The following is a 26,075-nucleotide window of genomic DNA, read 5'->3' on the forward strand; positions in this document are numbered from 1 at the left end:
ACTGACAGAGCGCCTGACCACGGCGGTAGGTGCACCCCAGCTGATTCAGCTGGACTCCCAGACGACGGGTAGCTGGTCAGTGGACGAAGCGAGTGATATCCGAGAAGAGGCATTGAGAACAAACAACGGGTGGACGTTAAGGAAGCGCACTAGGAATAGCTACTGGATTCCGGTAAGAAGAATTTTATTTTCCTGCCAATATGGGAGGAGGAAGTAGCAAGGGAAAAAGTCCTAAAGAAGGATGGGAGGATAAAACACCAAAACATAGATAACCTTAGGATTAATGTTATCCAATTGGAGTGCGGGGAAAACCCATGAGAAGGATAAGCAGACCATGGTCAGGTATTGTTGTCAGGAATGGGTTAAGAATCCGATAAAAGGGAGTTCGGTATATTGGCCAAAGTTCGGATCTGACGAGGACTGGATGTGTCAGGCATTGAACATCTGGCTCTACCAAAATCAAGGAGACAATACCGGGAGTAGGGAATATGTAACCTATTGGCTTAGTGGATCGTCAAATCAAATGATTTTGGATGAGAAGAAACTTAGAAACAAGAAGGATGAGGAACCTTCTGCCCCCGAAATAAAGGGATGGGATGTGTTACATTCCCTTCCTCCACCTTATGTTTCCCCTGTGCCGGCTCCCATTCCCCTTTTCCCCTATGTTTTACCCTTCTTTACCTTCCCCTCCTCCTCCACAGTTAAAGAAAGAAGGAGAAAGTAGGAGTGGTATGAGGACTCGCTCACAGAGTGCAAGATTACCGCCTCAATTGACACGAGAGGGAGGAGATAAGCCAGAAACTAATTGGATGAGACCTTTACGGGAGTTCCCTTGGGAGGGGATGGAGGGGGTCTCAGATTTGTAAACGTGCCTTTGACTAGTACTGAGGTGCGCAATTTTAAAAAGGAAATGATCCCTCTGGTAGAAGACCCTCAGGGATGTGCAGAACAATTAAATCAATTTTTGGGGCCTAATATATATACCTGGGATGAATTAATGTCTATCTTTAAGGCTCTATTTACTTTGGATGAGCATGGAACGATCCGCCAGGCAGGGATCAGAGTCTGGGATAGGGAATACCAAGGGGTGCCAGGGGCGATACCTGGAGAAGCTAAATTTCCCCTGGTAAACCCAAATTGGGATAAGACTACTAATGATGGTCACACGCGAATGGATGAGTACAGGGTTAATCTAATAAAAGGAATGAAGGAGTCTGTTACAAAAGGACAGAACTTTAGGAAGGCATTTGAGTTTCCCCAAGGTCCCGAGGAGACCCCCTCTGCATTTCTGACTAGATTACGTGTAGCCATACAGCAATATGGGGGGTTGGATAGAGAATCCCCAGCAGGTGAACAGTTGGTATTGACAAGTTTTGTTACTAATTCAGCTCTAGATATCCGGAAGAAATTACAAAAGACGGAGAATTGGCCTGAATAGGGACTATCACAGCTTTTGCAGATCGCACAAAGGGCATACGTCCAGAGCTCTGAAGAAAAACAGAAAGGAAAGGCAGTAAAGGAAGTTGTGGATGGAAAGCAAGGAAGTGTTAGGAACCGTGTGTCGGCTCCTGGATGTTGGGAGGAGTGCCGGGAGTGGGGAAGTAGAGACCAGGGCAGGAGTAGGGGTAGAGGAGGATTCCGGGGATGGCGATCGTTCCCGGGACCCCGTGGAGACCCTGGCAGAAATTGGGAGACAGGAGCATTAGTATGCTATTATTGTAAAAAGGAGGGACACTTTAAGAGGGAATGCCCGATGCGGGCCAGGGAGACGCGATCTTACGCATTGATGGAGGCAGATTATGAATAGGGAGGTCACGGTTCTCAGCCAATGTATACTGTGGGGCTGCATGGAGAACCATTGGTAAATTTAAGCGTAGGACCCCACGGTGACAAAATGACTTTTCTAGTAGATTCCAGGGCATCCCGGTCTAGTATTTTACGACGGCCCGAGGGTGTTAAAACAGAAGGGACAGTGATGATTTTGGGGGTGGGGGGGGAGAGATTTTGCGGTCCCTAAATTAAAGAATGTAAAGATACAAATGGGAGGAAAAATCATAACAGAGGGTATTTTACTAATTCCCCAAGCTGGGGTTTGCTTGTTGGGACATGATTTACAGGACCAATTGGCTATCGGTATCAGACCACAGGGATCAGGTATCGGGGTTCAATTTTATGTGCTGACGGAGGAGGATCGGGGACTAATAAATCCTAAGGTATGGGCGAAAAGAGGCAATAGAGGAAGGTTAGATGTTCCTCCCCTGCAAGTTACTCTAAAAGACCCCGACCAGGTAGTTCGACGAAAACAGTATCCAATTCCTATGGCTGGCCGAAAGGGGCTGCAGCCAGTAATTGACCAATTGGTGAAAGACGGTATACTCAAACCCTGCATGTCACCCTTTAATACTCCAATTCTACCTGTCCAAAAACCAGACGGCACATACCGTTTAGTACAGGATTTGAGAGAGTTAAACAAAATTATTCTCACCCGTTATCCAGTTGTACCTAACCCTTATACATTGATGGGTAAGATTGACCCCCATAGTAAGTGGTTCAGTGTAAAAGATGCCTTCTGGACCTGCCCTTTGGCAATGGACAGTAGGGACATGTTTGCGTTTGAGTGGGAAAATCCCTTTACAGGACGGAAAAATCAATACCGGTGGACGGTCCTTCCCCAAGGTTTTACGGAATCACCAAATTTGTTTGGCCAAGTTTTGAAACAGGTACTAGATGAGGCCCCTCGGAGAGAGGATTGTAAAATTAGAGGTGATTTCTCCAGGGTTTAGAGGGAAAGGTGGGCATAATCTATACCGACTCCAAGTATACTTTTGTTCTGGAATATACACCTTAGCCAAACAAAGTACACGGGGATGTCCAATTTGTCAGCGAGTGAATAAGAAAGTAATGCGCCATGTAATGCCTGGGGGGGTCGCGATATAGCCGTACGCCCGTTTCAACGAATACAGATTGACTTCACAGAATTGCCCAAGATAGGGGTCTATAAATATCTCCTAGTAATGGTGGATCATTTTACTCGATGGGTTGAGGCTTTCCCGACCCCTAATGATCGTGCTAACACCGTTATTTGGATATTACTAGAGGCTATTATTACACGTTATGGTATTGTGCAAACTATTGACTCAGATCGAGGTACACATTTTACCTCTCAGGTACTCCAGGGGGTCTGTAAAATCTTGGGAATAGATTGGCAGTTACGCACCCCATGGCACCCCCAGAGTTCAGGCCGAGTCGAGCGGATGAATCAGACCCTGAAAAATCAACTCACTCGACTTCATGAGGAAACTGGCCTCTCCTGGATTAAATGCTTACCCTAAGCTTTAATCAGGATTTGCACAGTTCCTTGTAAGGACCTTGCTGTCTCACCCTATGAGATGATGTTTGGTCTTCCCTACATGGGATTCCACACCGATTCCCCTACCCCTGAGGCTAATGACCAATATATATAAATATCTAAATATTTACAGGGGCTTTCCACTTCTTTGTATGACTTAAAACAGAAGGAGTTATTAGCTCAAACCCCATCCTTGGACTATCCCATTCATTCCATTAAAGCTGGTGATTGGGTATATGTAAAAGCATGGCAAGACCATAAACTAGAACCTATATGGGATGGCCCTTATTGTGTACTTTTGATTACAGACACTGCAGTATGAACAAAAGAAAAGGGATGGAATCACGTGCAACGCATTAAGCACGCTAATCCACAGACTAAAGATGTTGATAATATCCCCTCCACCTGGCATGCAGTTTCGCATCCTTCTGGGCTGAAAGTTATGCTCCACCGACAAAAATTGTTGTAATGTTATTTTTATTATTTGCGGTTTTGTTTTCCTGCTGGTTCCCAATTTTTGGGAAACCACCCAATTGTGCACAATGTATTAAGTCCTCCTGGAATAGGGGCAGCAGAGGTGATAGTTACTTTGAAGAATGGACAAGTTTACCTTTAGAATGCAAACGGGGCACAGGTATAGAGTGTATTCACAGTGGGGTACCTTATTTATTATGGTTTAATTTAGGATCCCAACATAGACCAGGGAAGCAGAACTGTCCTAGGGGAGAGGATTGGGTTTGCATCCCAGCCTCTACGGGTATTAAAAAACAAGTGCCAAAAATACGGTACAAAGAAGATGGTGGGAGGATTATAAGCAAAATATTAGTCAGGACTATACCTGGAGTAGGAATAAAGGGGATATATATGCTAATGCCCACAGACAAGCTGCTACTCACCGTTGGGTGACAATAAATGGGAAGATTTAAGTCAACGAACAGCTGACTTGCTGGGGTTGAAGAATTGTTGGATTTTCGGAGGGCCAACTAAAGATGGTACCTGGCTCTGGCAAGGTGAACCTTTGGATATATGGGAACTTTTACGCTTTAATGCTACAATGAATAAAATTGAACGCCCCCCACCCCCCCAAAACTTGGCATCTTGCAAATCATCCATTGGGTCACGAATGCGTCCAGAAGGCTAAAGGCCGTCACTATAAGGGGGATTCCAGTTGTAAACGGCTTAAGCTGCTCAAGAATACTACAGTTGTTTGGCATCCTGCAACCCCTACCTCGTATTTCTCCATGGAAAAAGATTCAGATTGTGTGCTTTATGGGAGTATCAATGACACCAGTGACATATGGAACTGTTCAGGTGAAACTCCTTACTGGGGCATCCCCTCGCTTCGGCAGATCTGGAACCAGACTATCCCACATGGATATGCCCCAGAGGGTTTATATTGGATTTGTGGGAATATGGCTTATACCTTTTTAGAACCTGATTGGAGCGGCACTTGTTGCATTGGAATTATTCAACCTCAATTTGTCTTACTGCCTTTGCATGCCGACCATCACTTTTCCACCAAGCTATATATGCGCCTAATCCCACAATCTCCTCAGGATACTCGTCCAAAGAGAGAACTTAAGATTGGAAATTGGGGTGAAGACTGGTCCCCTGAACGTATTATTTCATATTATGGCCCTGCTACTTGGGCTCAGGATGGATCATGGGGATATCGAACCCCCATTTATATACTAAATCGTTTGATCAGACTCCAGGCAGTTTTGGAAATTATCACCAATCAGACAGCGACGGCCTTAGATTTATTGGCTGAAGAGCAGTGACAGATACGTGCTACAGCTTATCAAAATCGCCTGGCCCTCGACTACTTGTTGGCTGTTGAGGGTGGCATTTGTGGAAAACTGAACCTTACCAATTGTTGCTTGAAGATTGATGACAATGGCCGGGCGGTAAAAAATATTTCTTCAGGAATTCGAAAAATTTCCCATGTCCCAGTCCAGACTTGGCATCCTTGGTCCGATATATGGTGGACTAAAATTTTTACTGGCGACTGGAGCTGGATACATACGGCCCTTATAGCGGCTGGGCTTTTTATTCTAGTCCTTATAATAATTCCCTGCTAAATGCCTTGTGTGCATTTTTTAATTCAACGGGCCCTTCGCCAGGTCACTGCAACCCAAATGATGTATGCTTCCCAAACTCCGTTTGATGATGCTGAGGCCGCCGTTCATTTACTCACTCGCTGGGAAAAAGACCAAGCTTAAAAGAATACTGTCCGAATGAGGGCTTACTAAGCATAGCTAAAGAAAAAGATTGTAAGGGATAATGGAATATGGGGAGTCAAGCAAGTGCTAATTGGGAATGAATTATGATGGGTTAAATAGGTGAAGTAAGAATGGAATGTGAGGAAGGGTTAAGCAAGAATAATAGAATAGGGGTCTTATAGCAAGTAGATAGATTTAGCAAGTCCTGGGGGTGAGATTAATGAATAAGAACAAAGACATGACACTTCCTGGTAAACAAGTTTACAGAAAGGCACATAAACTGCAGGTAGGCAGAATTATCTAATGCTAAACCAATCCAGGAGGCAGAAGAATGTTAAGGGGGGAGGTACCTCTGTACTGAAATGGAATGTATAAAAAGTTGGGTGAGCCCCAGTATGTGTGTGTATTCCCAAGGTAAGGGGAAGCACCCAAATTTGCATTGTTGTAAAATAAATGTTCTTTGTTCTCAATTTTTGTCTCGAGTGAAATTTGTGAAGTCACCTCTGCTTCTCACAGTTGGAATCCTTTTTCATGTTAACTGGTACATTTGGGGGATTGGGCCACAATATTCTCCGTTGGTGGCTCACATTATTGCATATTTTTGTGATTATTGTAGTTTTAGTTTCTCTTTTTCGCTCCTTCTGTACTCAAATGCTTGTTAGGTCTCGTAAGTGACTGGCTGCGATCAAGGGGTGGAATGTCATGGAGGATTTAGACCAACTTATGCAAGAAGGGATGCAGTTGCATCAGTAGACATAATCTAATTTACACCATGAGGCCCAGAGATGCAGCTGCCTTTTGTTGGTCACAGACTGTCAGGAGACCTTGAAGATAATTAAATCATTTCCACAATCCATGACTCTCCACCCAAGACCACTTGTCCCGTTTTAAGCCTTCTTCCTCCCCTTGGACACCTCACCCTGGCCAGCTGCACACTCAGGGTCCTTTCAGTTCCCATTACCAAGTCATCAGCTGTCTCATCTTCTTCACTCCCCTCTCATACCAATCTCACCACCTCCAAACACTCTGCAACAATCCCAAGCTCACCATCAAACCCGCAGACAAGGGCGGCGCTGTTGTAGTCTGGCGCACAAAAAACTCCACCCCTTCTTCATTTCACAGAGCCTCCTCTCCCTGCTTATTGGTGTGCCCTCCCTTATCCACCTATTACCTCCTGGCTTTGGGACCGTGCTCCTTCCCATCCCCCCTCCCCCAAATGTTTTGTTTGCGGCACCTGCCGACACGTTGCTCAGACCTTGGATGAGGGGCTCAAGCCCAAAGCATTAGTTATGTATGTTTATCTTTGCTATATAAAGTTGACCAGCATTGTGTTTTTACTTCAACCACAGTGTCTACAGACTTCTGAGTTTGCCTTTTTTTTCACCTTTTGTTTTAGCCTTTTGGGGTCTACTTTGGCCAAGCCCTATAATTAGCTTCAAGTTTCTAGTCTAAACCAGATGACCTACATTGTATAAAATTCAGTTATAGGTTATTTTTCCTTGCAGGTCACCCACAAGTAAATTAATAACCAGCCGACATTCTCAACACATCAGGCAAGAACCCAAGTAGCTTGTTCTCTCCTCTGCTTTTTATGAACACACTATTATTGCAGGTGTGATTTGACGACATAAAAATCTCTTGTATTTCTTTCATTGCAAGTTCCATTTTTGAGAGTCACCATCTCTGGGAGTTAATACATTTAGAAATTATACTCACTGTATTGATTTGACATTGTGTCTTCAACCACAAGGGAAAATGCTTCCAGCTTGTCCCAACAAAACAGGTTTTCTTTCTCCAGTACTGTTGCTTGTGGCCCATGTATTTAGCAGTTTAATCAAATTCATTCCAATTCAGTTGGACAGTGAGAAAAGCCAATTTCTATGTAGATTCCCATTTAAATCATAATAGCTGAATGTTTTATCCACTCCAATTTTTATTAACAACTACTAATTTTAAAATTTTGTTTTTATGAATCATTTTGAAGTTAAAAATACTAACTAAGCAGAAGTATAAAAGCAATTTTATTATTCTAAAGCACCTATACATATATTGTAGCATCAAAAGATACTACCACGCACACCAATAAACACAACCACAAATGCAATTTATAGATTGCTGCATTTTGCATGCAGATGGGGAGACAAGGGGAGAGTTGCTTTAAAAGAGAATGCAACAACCTCCATTCATCCGGAGGTTTGGGTATCTGCCCTTCCCATCATTGTGACGAGATTTTAAGTGATTAAAAAAAAGTTACTTTGTAAAATGCCATAAAACTGCCATGGATTTATGAACCATCTTTTGTGGAACACATGAACTACTCAGCCATTTTTAATCAATTTACATCCTTAATATTTAGTATAATTTCTAGGAGGCCACTGATATTTAGGTCTATTAGTAAAAACAAGATATTAAACCAAGTATAACATAATTATCATGAGATAATGCCAGAGAACAATTCCTAATTATTTTGAAAGATGATACAAATAGCATAACTTGGCTTAACCATACTCAGTGTGTTGACAGTGAGACTAGACGTGATCATTGAGATCTTTATACAATGACTGGTACGTCTAATAATGGTGCACAACCAGTCTCAGAAACATGTTGGAATATCCCCCCCACCAGGCATGCAGCATCTTCCCTTCAAGGTTGCATTAAAATACTGGCCCGTGTAAATGGACAGACATCATCCATTCAGTTTGTGGACGAAGGGGAGCAGAATATTTTAAATATATTCATGTGCAGTTCAAGGCCAGATGTTAAGAGGTTTACAGGTTTTTAACCTTGTCATTAATTAAATGGAGACCTTATTTCGATAACAAAGCTTTAACAAAGCTTTAAAAGTATAATGTTTTCAATTAATAGCAGAAGCAGTCTTTACCACAGCAGTGTAAATGCTACACAACATGCCATTGCTGGGATTTCAAGAGGGGTGATCTTCAAATTCTTTTCTTGTAGAGGTGGAAAGCACCATGTAATTCCTCCTGACTCACTTTTGGGTGCTTAAATGAAGGAAAGGACCGAGCCATCTTGTTGTGCTTGATTCATGGGAAATAGACGACAAAAAGTATGTACCCGTGCTGGAGTAATAAATAACCATGAAACACTCAATCAACATCCTAGTGAAATTTGTACTTTCTGGCTGGTTTAAGGTTAATGTAAGTTTTCTTCATCTCGTCACTTTCAGCTTTCTTCACTTCAGTATATCGTTCACCCTTGGTGCTCACGACCTGGTTGTCAATGTATCGAATCAGTTTTTTTGGAGCCTGTTTAAGAAAAAGACAACACAATGAGAAAGCAATCTCACTGGAACTCTTCACTATTATCTGATGTCTAGCAGATTTTATGTATATGAAGTTTAAAATGTTGATCTGAACCAACATTAGGCATACTAATTCAGGTTATTTTGATGCATCTACTCTTTATGTTTAAACTAGATCCTTGACCAAGTGAGTTATTTAGCTCATTAATGGCAAATGTAACCTCACAGTCACTGTTTGCCTCTCCATGTGTTATGAATTGGAAAGGACCACAAAAGATCTAAATTTTCCACAGATGAAAACATTGGAACTGAAAACAGGAGAATAGTTACTTGTCACTAGCTAGAAAAATGCTGCATAACACTACAGGTGGTACCTCCTCATCATAGCTGGATCGACATTGCAGTAACCAGGGGAAGCGAGATGAACATTTCTTGTTAACTCTCAAACATCCTTGAAGAAGCATTTCAAGTGGGTATAAGCCAAAACCAAAACTACACAGAACACAATACTACTTTGAAAAATCAACGGTCTTGAGTGGAAAATGGAAAATTCACATTAGTAGGACGAGATAGTTTATCAAAAGGTACAGATGGCTGTGGTATCAAAGAGGAAAAGCTCTCCTAACCCCAAGCTGAGGATACTTGATGGACAACAAGTAGAAAAACACAAATGCTGGAAGAACTCAAGTCCTGCAGTGCCATTTAGATCTTATGGACGCTTCGACACCTTCGGAGTTCCTCCAGCATTTCTGTGTTTTTACTACGATTAGTGTCTGCAGACTTTTGTGCTTCATTTCAGTGACAATCAATCTGAAGTCTACTTGTTCAGAGTACGTGACATCACATACAACCTCGAGATTCTTTTTCCTGCAGGCGAGACAGAATCACCACTTATTGGTAGTGCAAGAAAAAATAAACTCTACACAACGTACACATGTAAACAAACTGCAATACTGAGAGGAAAATTGATAAAGTGCAAAAATAAGAGTCTTTAAATGAGTCCCTGAGTTTATTGCTAAGGAGTCTGATGGTGGAGGGGGAGCAGCTGTTCCTGAACCTGGTGGTGCAAGTCTTGTGGCACCCGGACCTCTTTCCTGAAGGCAGCAATAAGAATAGTGTGTGCACTGGGTGGTGTGGATCCTTGATGATTGCAGCTGCTCTCTGACAGCAATGTTGCCTGTAGAAATTCTCATTGGTGGGGAGGGTTTTGCCCGTGATGTCCTGAGCTGTGTCAACTACTTTTTGGATGGCTTTTCGTTTAGGGAGTAGTATTGGTGTCCCCATGATGCAGCCAGTCAGCGCACTTTCCACCACACATCTCCAGAAATTTGCCAGGGTTTCTGATGTCATACCGAACCTCCGCAAACACCTGAGGAAGTGAAGGCGCTGACGTGCTTTCTTCACGATGCCATTAGGGTGTTGGGTGCAGGAAAGATCCTCTGAGATAGAATCTGTACCATCACAGTGTCACTATCACCAATGTGTATATGTACAGATTGTAGTGTAGGATGACTGTGATTGGCTGAGAGCGTAGCCACGCCTACTGGCAGGTCTTAAAGGGTTGCTCCTAGCCAGACCAGGTCATTCTGGACTGGTCGACCTACATGTGATACGCTCCAGTCTTCTAGTTAATGAAAGCCTTGGTTTGGATCAACAAGCCTTTGATTCTTTCAACGCGCTCTAAAGACTCCCAAGAACTTAACGTTGTTCACCCTCTCCACGCCTGATCTCCCAATGATCGCACATTTCGGGATCCCTTCCTGAAGTCAACATTCAGCTCCTTGGTTTTGGTGACATTGGGTGTGAGGTTGTTGATGGTGTATCATTCAGCCAGGTTTTCAATCTCCCTCCTGAAGGCTGATTTGTCACCCCTTTTTATACCACCCACTACCGTAATATCGAATTTGTAGATGGTGTAGTCAGCTTTTGTGAGTGAAAATTGAGATTTTTCCCTAAGTATGTGGCCAGAATGCAACAGATTAACAGCAACTTTTACAAACCAGCAGGATAGAACAAAATACTAGATGCTGGAACAGAAAAGTGCAAGAAGGACTCACCAGGCGAGACATCTTTTGAAAGAAACAGTCAGCCTTTTCATTTTGATCAGCCTACGATGGTTCTGACAAAAAACAAAACCTGAGAGTGTTTGCTTCCACATCCACACATATGCTTGGTGAGTATACTGAGTATCCGTTATGTTTTCTATTCCAAAACCTGAGAGTGTTTGCTTCCACATCCACACATATACTTGGTGAGTATACTGAGTATCCGTGATGTTTTCTACTCCAAAACCTGAGAGTGTTTGCTTCCACATCCACACATATACTTGGTGAGTATACTGAGTATCCGTGATGTTTTCTACTCCAAAACCAGAGAGTGTTTGCTTCCACATCCACACATATACTTGGTAAGTATACTGAGTATCCGTGATGTTTTCTATTCCAAAACCTGAGAGTGTTTGCTTCCACATCCACACATATACTTGGTAAGTATACTGAGTATCCGTGATGTTTTCTATTCCAAAACCTGAGAGTGTTTGCTTCCACATCCACACATATACTTGGTGAGTATACTGAGTATCCGTGATGTTTTCTATTCCAAAACCTGAGAGTGTTTGCTTCCACATCCACACATATACTTGGTGAGTATACTGAGTATCCGTGATGTTTTCTATTCCAAAACCTGAGAGTGTTTGCTTCCACATCCACACATATACTTGGTAAGTATACTGAGTATCCGTGATGTTTTCTATTCCAAAACCTGAGAGTGTTTGCTTCCACATCCACACATATACTTGGTAAGTATACTGAGTATCCGTGATGTTTTCTATTCCAAAACCTGAGAGTGTTTGCTTCCACATCCACACATATACTTGGTAAGTATACTGAGTATCCGTGATGTTTTCTATTCCAAAACCTGAGAGTGTTTGCTTCCACATCCACACATATACTTGGTGAGTATACTGAGTATCCGTGATGTTTTCTATTCCAAAACCTGAGAGTGTTTGCTTCCACATTCACACATATACTTGGTAAGTATACTGAGTATCCGTGATGTTTTCTATTCCAAAACCTGAGAGTGTTTGCTTCCACATCCACACATATACTTGGTGTGTATACTGAGTATCCGTGATGTTTTCTATTCCAAAACCTGAGAGTGTTTGCTTCCACATCCACACATATACTTGGTGAGTATACTGAGTATCCGTGATGTTTTCTATTCCAAAACCTGAGAGTGTTTGCTTCCACATCCACACATATACTTGGTAAGTATACTGAGTATCCGTGATGTTTTCTACTCCAAAACCTGAGAGTGTTTGCTTCCACATCCACACATATACTTGGTGAGTATACTGAGTATCCGTGATGTTTTCTATTCCATGAATTTGATCACAAGGCTCATCTTTATTATTTTTCAGAGACATGCGATGGACCCACCCTACCCTAACCCATCACCTCTTGCTTGTGGGACTGTGCTCCTCTCCCTGCACAAAACCCCCCCCCCACTCCCCCCACCATTTTGTTTGGTGGCTGGCCGACATTTTGTGCAAACCTCAATGAAGGGTTCAAGCCCGAAATGTTGGCGATGCACCTTTATCTTTGTTACATAAAGTACGCTGTTTGACCCGCTGAGTTTCTCCAGCATTTTGTTTTTATTTCTCCGTTACCCCCTGCAGTGTAATTAGCAGCATGATCTGGTTACCCTTCATTATTACTGGAATGAAATTTCATGATTGTAGGCACTGAAGTGGGTGGATTCCCTCCCAAATCCAAACTTTTTGTTTGCTGGACAACATGCATTTCTTCCAAGTTGAACTTGCACGTTCCAACAGCCTCTAGGTTGATCCTTAAGACACAATTATCTTTCTGTGAATGTTCAGGTTCTAAACACTTCCCTCAACCAACAATCATTGCTCCAGTAATGTAGCCACCTCTGCTGGTGAACATCAATATTGTCAACCAGGCAGGCCTGGAAAGGAGCCCTCTTCTCCAAACAGATTTTTAACTGGTTGGTTTGGGGAATAATGACAAACCTCTGACCCAAATCTGTCTCTCTTCTGACTATCTGCGCATTAATCTTCACCTGATTCTTTTCCATGGATAGAGAGAGAGACTACACAATTTGTTTTTGTACACTTCATAAAGAAACCATTTGAAGAGACTGGCCAGATACGTCCCACATCTTCTCCCTATTCAGCGGATGGCTTGTATGTAAATGTATGTGAGGTACGTGCCCGCTGTCCAAGTTCTTTAGACTGTCAGTCTTAATTCTTAAACGACCTATGAAACTTTAACCAAATCACTGCTGATCTGGTCATCAAGTCACAATGGCATTGTGAAGTTCAGGGCAGCCACAAATCAAAAATACAGAATGTTCAAGTACTAGGTTCAAAACAAATATTCAAAATCTTTTTCATGTTGCCAGTTCACCAACTTTTTCCAAGTTATTAAAAAAATCTTTTTTCCAGAATGCTAAAAGACAACCAATGATGTTCAACATCCTCTTAGAGCTCTCCTATGGCTATATTTAATTTCAAAAACTTCACTCTTGCTAAACCTGGTAGTGTAAATTTACTTTTTCCTTCACTCCTGGACATTGTTATTCTATTTATTTGCACGTTGGGTGGCCAAATTTCCATCCAAATCCAATTTTAAACCAGACCCATTGATTTTAAATGTTTTCCTATTTTAAAAATCTCTCAATAGGGAGGCGTCGTCACTGTTACATGGTGCCAGGAGGACAAATTTTCACGAGTCACAAATCTCATGCACCAACATTAAAACATTTCTCGGCTCAGGAAAAAACTTCTCAGGGGAAATTAATGTTAATCAAACTCAAAAGAGACAAATGCAAATGAAAGTAAAAAGTCTGCAGCAAACCAATGAGATTTAAACAACGCCGAAATGGGGAGATGGCAGAGGTCGACAGCATCGAGTCCACGCTGCTGAAGATCTAGCTGCGCTGGGTGGGTCACGTCTCCAGAATGGAGGACCATCGCCTTCCCAAGATCGTGTTATATGGCGAGCTCTCCACTGGCCACCATGACAGAGGTGCACCAAAGAAAAGGTACAAGGACTGCCTAAAGAAATCTCTTGGTGCCTGCCACATTGACCACCACCAGTGGGCTGATATCGCCTCAAACCGTGCATCTTGGCGCCTCACAGTTTGGCGGGCAGCAACCTCCTTTGAAGAAGACCGCAGAGCCCACCTCACTGACAAAAGGCAAAGGAGGAAAAACCCAACACCCAACCCCAACCAACCAATTTTCCCCTGCAGCCGCTGCAACCGTGTCTGCCTGTCCCGCATCGGACTTGTCAGCCACAAACGAGCCTGCAGCTGACGTGGACTTTTACCCCCTCGATAAATCTTCGTCCGCGAAGCCAAGCCAAAAGAAAGAAAAGAAAGAAAAAAAGAAAGAAAATGGGGAGTGGGGAATGTGTTACAAAGCGGGTGGAGCCCACTCTTCCAACTTGTCTGTGCCATTTTTTATTTTAAAAACAGCTTTTCCAATTTCTGTTATTTTGGAATTTTGAGGGGAACAGAAACAAAAAAAGTTAAGATTCTGAAATGTAACAAAGTCAAGGGGCAACTTCCCTGGTCAAAGGTGAAAGGTTTTGGAAACTGCAATAAAACTTCATTTGTTGTGATAATATGCACTTAACACGTTGCCCTTAGTGGAAGGTAGAATTCAGCCAAATCCAACAGCAAAAGGAAATTGACTCATCCAAAAAAAAAGATTTTTTTTTTCCTTATGTCTCTGGGGGAAAGGCAGTTCGTAGGAAAATGATTGGACAGCTCTTTTAGAGAGAACAAGGACAAATGGCCTCATCTTATAAATAGCCAGAATTCCACAATGTGAAGACATTATGACTGCAGTGATTTTTAAAGATTGACAAGATTGAAAGTGATGAATTTAAATTAAAAAAAATTTTACACATGCAGCACAGTAACAGGCCAATGATTTTATTGCAAGAAAAATAAAAGAGCTGAATATTATTTAAAGGGTGAAAAACTACAGCATGCTGTTGTGCAGAGGGACTTGGGAGTGCTTGTGCATGAATCGCAAAAAGTTAGGTTGCAGGTGCAGCAGGTTATTAAGAAGGCAAATGGAATGTTGGCCTTCATCGCTAGAGGAATTGAATTCAGGAGTGGGGAGGTAATGTTGCAACTGTATAAAGTACTGGTGAGACCGCACCTGGAGTACTGTGTCCAGTTCTGGTCTCTATATTGAGGAAGGATATCTTGGCTTTGGAGGCAGTCCAGAGGAGGATTACTAGGTTGATCCCTGGGATGAAAGGGTTGACTTATGAAAAAAGATTAAATCATCTAGGATTGTATTCGCTCGAGTTCAGAAGAATGAGAGGAGATCTTATAGAAACATATAGGATTATGAAGGGCATGGATAGGATAGATGTACGAAGGTTTTTTGAGCTGGCCAGGGAAACTAAAACCAGAGGACACAGTCTCAAGATTCGGGGGAGTAGATTTAGGACAGAGATGAGGAAAAATAGTTTTTCCCAGAGAGTAGTGAATGTTTGGAATTCTCTAACCAGGGAAGTGGTTGAGGCTGCCTCATTAAAGATATTTAAAATTCGGTTAGATACATTTTTACATGATAGAGGAATTAGGGGATATGGGGAGAAGGCAGGTAGGTGGAGTTAGGTCATAAATTAGATCAGCCATGATCGTATTGAATGGCGGAGCAGGCTCGATGGGCCATTTTTGGCCTACTCCTGTTCCTACTTCCTATGTTCCTATGAACCTGTGCCAGTTGACCTACATGGGGAGATGGTACAAACTCCTTACAGACAAACCCTGGTCCCGTAACAGCGTTTCATTAAACCACTATGATATAACCGTGATGCCCTTAGTGAAGTAAGACTGAATCGATTGCACACATCTAGTGGTGGTAATGGAATGAAGGAAGCTCAGTACGGACACTTTGTTCCATGGATTTGGTCTGGTTAATTTCTTACCTCTTTAGGTGCAATAGGCTTGTGAATTTTGACATCCTCTTCATTATCCACCATCATATATCTGAAATCACAGGGAGAATATCAGCATCTATGCAAGGCACAGCTTTTCAACATAAAACAGGCCAGCAAAAATTAGTATTCCATACCAAGAGTTACGACAAATATGAACATGAATATATTAAAAATTTAAAAGTTAGCTGATATTTCTTGGATTCTTGATTTTTAATTTAATTTTGACGTACAGCACGGTCACAGGCCCTTCCGGCCCTTGAATCTGTGTTGGGCAATTACACCGGATCGACCTACAATCCTGGTTCATTTTTGAAGGGATGGAGGAACGTACCAACTCCTTACAGACACCGCAGGGTTCGAACTCCGCTGGCACTGTGACAGTGTTGTGCTAACTACAACGCCATGTCATTCAGCTCTAAAAACCCTCAGTCCTTAAACTATCACTCAATTTCCAAACCCCTTCCTCTCTTTGAATATGGCGTGGTTCACCTTTTAAGGAAATCCTTCCTCAACATTTATCCAAACAAATTTTCTGCCCTTGTGCTTTCAAACGATATTAAAGTCACTGGCGACCTACCACCTAATTATGACCAACTCTTTTTGACCAAATGGGTACCCCATGGGCAAGTATTCTGGTTGTGGTGATCTGAATGGATATGAAAATGGATGTTTTTGATTTGCACAGACCAATAGGCCGAAGAGCTTGTTTCCATGCATGTTTCTCTCCCCAAGATGCTGCTTGACCCATTGAGTGTTTCCCCAACTGAGCATGAGGAATTCTGATGCCAAAGACCAGTTCCTGTCACTAACTTCATTCCCCAGCCACTAATTCTATCCTTTGGCCTTGATCTGTCTGAAATTTAACCTAATGTAATCCCTATTGATAATGTTGAGGAAAGTTCATCTCCTACCCTCCATCCTCACCACCTTCTACAGAGGATGGATTGAGAGCATCCTGTGCAACTGCATCACGACCTGGTTTAGAAGCTGTACCACCTCGGACCGCAAGACCCTGCAGAGGATGGTGAAGTCAGTGGAAAAGATCATGGGGGGGGGGGGGGGGTCCTCTTCCTACCATGAAGGACGTCTACAACACACAATGCAGGTGAAAGGCAATAAATGTGGTGAAGGGACCCACACACCGCTCCCTTCTGCCGGCTGGTAGGAGGTACCGTAGTGTCCAGATTGGGCAAGAGTCTTCCCTTCCACCCCCCCCCCCAAGCCTTCAGGCTCCCAAATTCCCATAACATATGTGGATAGTGTACCGAGGACTTTTAGCGTATACGTCTCAATACTTAATATTTTATTGTGTTTAACTTCTAACTTACATTCTTACATTTATGTAAATATGCTTCGTGGTCCTGGAGAAACGCTAACTCGTCTTTACCGTATGAGCTTGATAGGAACAATAAATAAAGGTGACTTGATAAGTTTATTGCCGTGCACATTGTACAATGTACAAACATACCAGAATTCTTACCTGCTGCAGCCAAACAGGTACATTTAAAGATAAAATTATAATAGTAAACTAATTCAATTAAAAAGACAATGAATGCAGAAGATAGATTTTACCTTGAGACAATAAGCATGTAGTATCACTAAGATTATTTCTCAACTCTCCCCTTATTGGCACACCCACAAGCAAAACACTTGCCCAAGCTTTTACCTCTGGTTCTAACTATTCCCACATTCTCTTGGACAACCTTGCTCATTCTATATCCCAGACAGACACCAAATTCCATTCAGTTCTGATAAAGGCCCAAGATACAAACCATGTCTCTCTCCCCAAAATGCTGCTTAATCCGTTGAGTGTTTCCCCAAGTTTCCGTTTTCATTTCAAATTTCTATTCAGTCATTGCACTTGCTGAGCTCCCTTGGATCCCCAAGAATGCAGAATCTTGACTTTAAAATTCTTTGGTTCTACACTTAACAAATTTTAATCTCCTATAGTTGTAGAAGAAGCCTCTGATATATCTGCAGTTCAGGTCTGTGGATCATCTCTAAACTCAAACACTTTGCCTTCAGCAGTTGTGACTTCGGATCTGGAATTTCTTCCCTATAATTTTCTGAATTTCCCTCTCTTTCTAACATCTTTAATATATTCAGTTTTTTTTAAACGAAACCTCTATTCATTTGCCTAAAGTATAAGGTCGTTTCGTGCCAAGTTGAGTTTGATTTGTTAAAGGTGCTGTACATTAACAATCTGTTGTAAAGTAATCAGATTGTCACAATTATTATCCTTCTTCTTTGGCTTGGCTTCGCGGACGAAGATTTATGGAGGGGGTAAAAGTCCACGTCAGCTGCAGGCTCGATTGTGGCTGACAAGTCCGATGCGGGACAGGCAGACACGGTTGCAGCGGAAAATTGGTGGGTTGGAGTTGGGTGTTGGGTTTTTCCTCCTTTGTCTTTTGTCAGTGAGGTGGGCTCTGTGGTCTTCTTCAAAGGAGGTTGCTGCCCGCCGAACTGTGAGGCGCCAAGATGCACGGTTTGAGGCGATATCAGCCCACTGGCGGTGGTCAATGTGGCAGGCACCAAGAGATTTCTTTAGGCAGTCCTTGTACCTCTTCTTTGGTGCACCTCTGTCACGGTGGCCAGTGGAGAGCTCGCCATATAACACGATCTTGGGAAGGCGATGGTCCTCCATTCTGGAGACGTGACCCACCCAGCGCAGCTGGATCTTCAGCAGCATGGACTCGATGCTGTCGGCCTCTGCCATCTCGAGTACTTCGATGTTAGGGATCCATTTTATTCCTGCAAACTAATCTAAGGGTTAACTAATCCTTTAGCTAATCTAAGGAACTAAATACTCAAACATTGCTATTACAGAAATTCTCTTAGCTTCATGTTTCTGGCTCCTTCATTGGCGACAACAAAAGAGAATCTTTCTTCCTTGTCATTCTGTTGCACCAGCTGTGAAATTTTCTCATTTAATTTGTGGTTCACTTCAAGTGTGGTCTCACATCATCCTATTAGCCCACAGTACTGTGAGGAATTATTCTGCAGATTATGCAGTTCACAAATGGCCGTTTGGTTCAACTAGATTTCACTTTGGGTTACTGGGATGGCGAGCACCATCTAATCATTCTGCAAACAGTTCTTTCTCCTCCCCCTTGGTTCAAAGAAAACACCAAGTTTTCAATGCTCACTTTTCCAAGATACTGGCTTTGATCTTCTTATCTGTTTTTGGCCGTGCTTCCTGAAAGAAAATAGTAATAATTCATTATCTACAACTCATTATTGCATGTCAATAGTTACACTGTTCCTTTCAGACAAGTTCAGAGTGAATCAGAATTTATTGTCATGAGCTTTGTCACAAAATGTGTTACTTTGCAGTGTCAATATTGCTATAAATTAACATTGAGGCAGCTCACTCTACTCTTCAACACTATTTATCTTGGATGTTATTTTATAGCAATATTTCTTTTTTTCCTCCAAAGAAAAAAGAAATATTGCTATAAAATAACATCCAAGATAAATAGTGTTGAAGAGTAGAGTGAGCTGCCTCAATGACCATCATCTGGGAGCACTCGTATCCGCTGTGATGAAATGCATTGAGGTAGGTCATGGCCAGAATCAACTTGTACCCAAGTAAAGACATGGACCCTCTGCAATTTTCCTACTGCTATAATCTCCACCGTGAGACACAAAAGAAGAGGTACAAGGACTGCCTAAAGAAATCTCTTGGTGCCTGCCACATTGACCACCGCCAGTGGGCTGATATCGCCTCAAACCGTGCATCTTGGCGCCTCACAGTTCGGCGGGCAGCAACCTCCTTTGAAGAAGACCACAGAGCCCACCTCACTGACAAAAGACAAGGGAGGAAAAACCCAACACCCAACCCCAACCAACCAATTTTCCCTTGCAACCGCTGCAACAGTGTCTGCCTGTCCCGCATCGGACTTGTCAGCCACAAACGAGCCTGCAGCTGACATGGACGTTACCCCTCCATAAATCTTCGTCCGTGAAGCCAAGCCAAAGATAATCACTTCACAGCCGATGCAATCTCACTGGCTCAGCCCTGGATCGCATAGACCACAGCAACACGCACATCAGCTGCTTTTGAACAGATCAGCTTTCAACCCCATTACACCCTCAGTACTGGTCAACAAGCTTCAAAACCTGGAACTTTGCACCTCCCTCGGCGACTCAATCCTCAGCTTCCTTGTTGGAAGACCACAGTCAGGGCATCTCCTCACTGACAGTCCACATAGGTGCACCTCAAGGATGCACGCTAACCCCACTGCTCTACTCTCTCGCTACACCAATGGTTCTTAACTTTTTTCTTTCCACTCACATATCACATCAGATATTCCCTGTGTCATAGGTGCTCTGAAAGGGATCGCTTAAGATCGTATGTTGGTGGAAAAAAAAAGTCTGAAAACCACTGTTTTAATTGAACCTCATGGACTTGTTATGTGCACGGTTTCATAACTGCAAAGGAAATGGGCCAATGACCATTTTGCTCAAGCAAAATATTTCAGTAACAATCGAGTCTTGAGCAGTGGCTCTCAATATTCTCTTTCCATCCTCATCCCACCTTAAGCCATCCCTTACTCATCACAGAGCACCGATGGCATGGGGATCACTTAGCGTGGTCTGTGAGTGGGGGGAAAAAAGGTTGAAAACCACTGCTCTACACATCTCTGTGAGGTAGGGACAATTCAAATGGCATTTACAAATTTGCCAGTCAGTCAGTAGCAGAATCACGGACGGCAATGAGGAAGTGTATAGGAGTGAGATAAATCATTTAGTTGAGTGGTTTCACAAAAACAATTTGGCACTCAAAGTTAGCAAATAAAGATTTGTTTTCAAAATATTTTTAATGAGTTTAACATATAAATCCTACAAAATCACCTAATTTAACAAACAGGTCATGTCATATACATAACACAAATATAAATGTAAATCAAAAACTTATTCGTATTTGTTTATTTAATAATATGGTAATTAACCATCTCAAAATATTCAAAAATAGTTCTGGCTAGAAAATAATTAAGACTAAATTAAACAATCCCTTTATCTAAACAAAGGATCATTTCTGGCTTATTTAATCGTGTGATCTATGCCAACCATATTTAAACCCATATTTGGTGTTAATCTTAAAAAAAGAAAAAAGGGAAACAAAAAAAACTAAGAAACCGATTGTGGATTTCAGAAGGGCAAAGTAGAAGAACACAAACCAGTAAATAACAGTTTCTTTTAACATGGGTTAACTGCTATCTAAACATTGCCTGACCTGGGTCTCACTGCAGTTGGTGGTGCCATTATCAACAAATTCTCAAGCAATGATAAGAATGGTATTCAGGTCTGTCACCACTGGAAGCTGTAAATGAGTTTCTTTTAACATGGGTGAGCTGCTGCATGCCAACTGCCGTATGAATTTGACAAAACAGGATATTTCAGTGGCAAAGACAACCAAAGTGACCAGGCTCTGTTGTATGGGTGTTAACGCTCATATAATGGACTGTGCCAGCAAGCTGACAAGTGAGAGCACCAGTGGGGAGTTGGGGTTGTATCATCAAGAACTGCTGAACTTCTGTTACTGTTCAAGGTTAGTCTGTGATGGCATGAAAGTGTTTGAAACAACAAAGGAAAAAAAACACAAATGCTGGAGAAACTCAGCAGGTCAAACAGTGCCTTTATGTAGCAAAGGTGAAGAGCCATCTCCAATGTTTTGGGCTTGAGCCCTTCATCAAGGTGTGGGGGAACACGAGAGATGACTGAACAAAAGGGGGGAGGAGGTGGGAGATGATAGGTGGAGGGGGGGGGGGAGAAATACCGTGGGGGGGGAGGGGTCTAGGGTAGGTGGAGAGAGAAAGGAAGTAGGAACTGGAATAACTAGTTGGGTGGGAGGGGGTGGAGAAGCAAGCTGATTAGTGGACTGCAGTGAACTCAGCGTTCATGCCCAGATGAAAAATGAGGTGTTGTTCCTCCAATCTGCGGGTGGTCAGGGTGGGGTAGTGTGAAAGGCAATAGACAGACATGTGAGCTTGAGAGTGTGACTCAGAATTGAAATGGTTGGCTATGGGGAGGTTGCTGTTGTTGCGGACGGAGAGGAGGTGCTGGGCGAAGCGATCTCCTAATCTGCGACCGGTCTCTTTGAAGTCTGCCTTTCTGCAAAGGCTGGAGCATTAATTTGCCCTGCCCAATTTTCATCTGTCTGGTTATCATGTGCAGAAGAGAACATACAAAAGATTTGGAGTGGTCTAGCATAAAGCCCTCCACATCCAGAATTGCCAAATAAATACACTGTATATGTTGTTGTACAGGATAACCCCAGAATTTCCATCTAAAATGTTGGTTTTGAGCTATACCCCTTGAATAAGGTGACCCCAAATCTGGCACTTACCGCTGACCAGTAGCTGCTGTTAAATGCAAATCACAATATTTTAACAACAGTACTGAATTATCATTCAAAGCTTTAAATTTTATTGGGATAGTTTAAAATTATCCACTGTTGGCTCCTGTAACAGGCCACTATACAGAGCCGACAGCAGACGGACTGGGCGGATGGGACCAGTGGAGGAGTGCCAAGATTTTGAAAATAACTAACAGGGCATGCGCGAGATGCGTCGGAGCTGGCGGGAAGAATGGCAGCAGGTTGAGACTTTGTCAAGGGAAGAATTTTAGACCCTTTATATAGAACATGGCTGAATTTTGGTGAATTTTGAAAGTTTTGCATCCTCCTATACAATGGCATATATGGTATCAAAACTTAACTGGCTGTGCCAGTCTGTGGAAAAACCTATCTTAAAATTCTTATTCAAAGACAAGTATCAACCGTAGCTGGTGGACTAACCTCTGAAGTTGGAGTGTCAAGACCCTCCACTGAGCCTTCTATTATTAACTGCACAGCGTAATCCATGTCACCTTTCGCCACAGATAGAGCATGCCGCATGGTGGACACACTGCAGGATGGAAACATCTCCACAAGCAGCTGGATCCCATCTTCCTTTTCAACACCGGCTTCCTAAAAAAATAATGGGCATGGGTATCCATTATGCAGAAGGGCCCCAGTCAGGAGCTGAGAAGCAGCTTGTCAAGAGGTTCCTCAAAACCTTTCATCGACAAAAAATGATCTTGAGAAACCAAATTAAAAAGACAAAAGGAAGAACTCAGCAGGTCTCACATTGTCAATAGAATATATTACCGACATTTCAAGCCTGAGGTCTTCTTCAGCAACTTGAAGGTCTCAGGCCAAACACTAATTTTTAAAAAAAACTTTAGACATTGAGCACGCTGACAGGCCCATGAGCTATGCCACCCAATCAACCTATAAACCCCATACATCTTGAAAGGTGGGAGGAAACCAGACACCCATGCAGACACAGGAAGAACATACAAACTCATTACAGACAGTGCGGGATTAGAACCCAGGTCGCTGGCGCTGTAACAGTGTTGCGCTAACTTCACCATCTGTATTATACATTGGTTATATATCCTTACCTTACCTTGAAGAAGGGCTCAGGCCGGAAAAGTTCGATTATATATTTTTAACCCCCTATGGATGCTGCAAGACCTGCTGAGTTCCTCCAGCAATTTTATGTTTTTACTACAGTCACAGGATCTGCCACCTTTCGTGTTATACTTGACAAACTAGAAGAGTGAGGACCAATGGTTATTTGGTTGTTCTTTACCTGTGGCATTGTAAAAGCAAGTTTCAAAATCAAGCAAACAATTATGATGACAACTGAGCCCCAAAAATTGAACTGAAGCCTCATATTTCTTATTGAGGTGGACAGTGAACAAATTGGCTCCCCAAGGATCCCAGGTTAGAATCCAATATTTTGGGGCAGGAGGCGAGTCAACAATTGTTTAGTTATTTGGTTGGAGGAAACTTCTAGAACTGATCGTACTCTTGTCAACTATTTCTCCCCCCCCAACACATATGTGAAATTTGTGTATATTTTCTCACTTGATTATTATTTCAAATCTTGCGTCTAGAAAATTTTCAAGTACGATTAATAAAATTGTATGAATTTATCACGAACAATGGAAAGAAATTATTGCCATATTAATATTTGCACAGAAAAATAGGAACATTTAAAAATGATGGGAACTTTTTTACAAGTATATTTAGTTTAGTTTGTTGCAAAATCTGCTTTACTCAGAGTGTAAATAGTACTGAATGAGATGATTTTCCACAACTCTAATACACTTCTTTTCAATGGAGTGGCACGGTTAGCGATCGGGACTGGGGTTCAAATCCCGCGTGGCAAGGAATTTGTACGTTCTCTCTGTGTCTGCATGGGTCTTCCACGGGGGCTCTGGTTTCTTGAAACGCACGGGGTTGTAGGTTAATTGGGTGGCATGGGCTCGTGGGCCGAAAGGGCCCGTCACCGTGTTGTACGTTTAAAAAATTTATGTTACAACAGGTGAAGCCAAAGTGTTGCATCAGGTGAGCCATCCAGGGCCTCAGAAAGCACAAGAATCAACATTCAGTGTGCTAGAATTTCCAATGTTATTTTAAAAAATCATCATAATTCCGGTCCTATTACCTCCCTCTGTTGCCTTTCACATTATTTGCTTTTTGTGGTTTCCTTATAATCTGCTGCAATTACCCTTTGGTACAAATGTTCTTTTGAACATTTGCACTAATATCCTGATTACTTCAAGCCTTCAGGACAGGGATTCAAAACTGCCAGTACCCATTGTAATCCATTGAACAGCAGACCTTTGCAGTGGCTCCAACTCCTGCCACAAAACCACTTTCCAACTCCACTGATGACTTCTGTTCCCAGTCACTCATCTGCTGCTTGTTCAAAGAAGATACAGTATCTTGCGAGCACACAGGAGGAGGAACATTTTCTGTATAGGCATCAAAAAAAAAGTTACAAGTTACAACCTGCAGTGGTGTGAGACAAGGATGGCCAACCTTTTACATTCCATGCCTCAGTATTTTCATGCCACACAACTCTTGTACCCCCATTCAATTCTTGTAAAAATGTTAATATGGACAGATTTACCGTTTTCACATGATATATTGATCTAATATTAAAAACAATATAAACATTACTTACCTTAATGAGACTTCTGGGACTGTTTTGATTTCACTAAAAATAATTGCCAAGTTTTAGATTTCTTCTCAGTAAACCCCATTTCTAGCTCTAAGCTAATTGAATTCCTGTTACAGATTTTTTTTCTACAGATCAGTTTTTGGGTGAGTAAGCTTTTTTAATCATTATCACTGGGGTGGATGCAATGCGTCACTTCGAATCCTCCAATGTGCCACTTTTGGTGCCTGCAACATCGTGAGTATTCACTTCAGACCTTTGGAGCTCAGACTATTTTTGGAAAATGATACTGCCTGTTTTGCTGCTTGATTGAGAGGATTGGATTTCAAGAACAGACTCCACTAGAGGGCTGCAATTAAGCCAAGTGGCCTTTCATCATTCTACTACAGCAAAGAAACTGCAGGGGAGGTGGAATGCTTAGGATCAGGTGAAATTCAGCCAATTTATCCTGCCTCCCACCTCTCTTTCTCCATGGAGAGGCCCGACATCTTGTCATAAAATCAGTTGGTAATGTTTAGACTTGTTTGGGTGAGTGGAGCCATGGAGAGGAGAGATAGAGTGGACAAAAGACAAGTAAACAGGTTTAATTATGCTACCTCACATCGGAATGTTGCAGAGTGCTTCAAGCGTGTAGTATTCTTTCATTGGCATATCTGGTGTGCAACTGAGACAGTCCCACTTTCACACAAGGAACTCGTATCACACGGAGGTCAGTCAAACAAATTCAACAGCCCAGAAGTGGTCATCCATTAAATAATGTGGAAGCCTTAAAATGGGGCACTGTGCGCACTGAAAAATCAGGCGCCTCACACTATTGTCACAGCTAAGCCATTGTATGACTTATTTAATTACAGCAAACCGCCGGTATCCGGCACCTACTGGGATTGATAAATGCCAGATAAATACATTTTCCAGTCACTTGAGATTGAGATTTGTATGATTGGCAAATTGACCACTAGGTGGCGTCAATTTCAAACTTTCGGACATTTATTTTCCACGATTTTTTTTCGCTGGTTGCTTGATTCCGAATAATGGGGATTTTGATGTACATTAGAACTTTGCATTCATGCCACATGAATAGAGGTGGAGAAAGGCCACCACCCCCCCAACAAAAATTCCCATCCTCACGAAGTTCAGTACATGCAAGAGGTACACAAATCCAAAGTTTAATTGTTACTTTTTTTAAGCCATAGTTTAATCACATAATTTGAAGTAAAAGTTGACCATTTAAAGCAGTGG

At 42.3% G+C, this 26,075-nt stretch overlaps 1 protein-coding gene across 6 annotated transcripts in view; it reads right to left on the reverse strand.

The window, feature by feature from the left end:
* Positions 1 to 7,576: 7,576 nt before the first annotated feature.
* The window catches only part of cuedc2 (CUE domain containing 2), a 35,658-nt gene continuing 17,159 nt past the window's right edge, over positions 7,577 to 26,075 (reverse strand). For 4 of the 6 annotated variants that reach the window (XM_069885710.1, XM_069885715.1, XM_069885711.1 and 1 more), the window contains 5 exons: positions 24,497 to 24,630; positions 22,622 to 22,792; positions 18,969 to 19,018; positions 15,811 to 15,871; positions 7,577 to 8,837 (listed from right to left, as the gene is read on the reverse strand). In XM_069885710.1, coding sequence (XP_069741811.1) covers positions 8,691 to 8,837; positions 15,811 to 15,871; positions 18,969 to 19,018; positions 22,622 to 22,792; positions 24,497 to 24,630 — 563 coding nt within the window. In that variant the 3' untranslated portion in view covers positions 7,577 to 8,690. Of the gene's footprint in view, positions 8,838 to 15,810; positions 15,872 to 17,150; positions 17,218 to 18,968; positions 19,019 to 22,621; positions 22,793 to 24,496; positions 24,631 to 26,075 lie in introns of all 6 variants that reach the window. The other 2 variants (XM_069885712.1, XR_011340240.1) reach the window with 2 other exon arrangements.

Source organism: Narcine bancroftii, chromosome 6 (assembly GCF_036971445.1).
Source record: "Narcine bancroftii isolate sNarBan1 chromosome 6, sNarBan1.hap1, whole genome shotgun sequence".
NCBI classification, from domain to species: Eukaryota; Metazoa; Chordata; class Chondrichthyes; order Torpediniformes; family Narcinidae; genus Narcine; species Narcine bancroftii.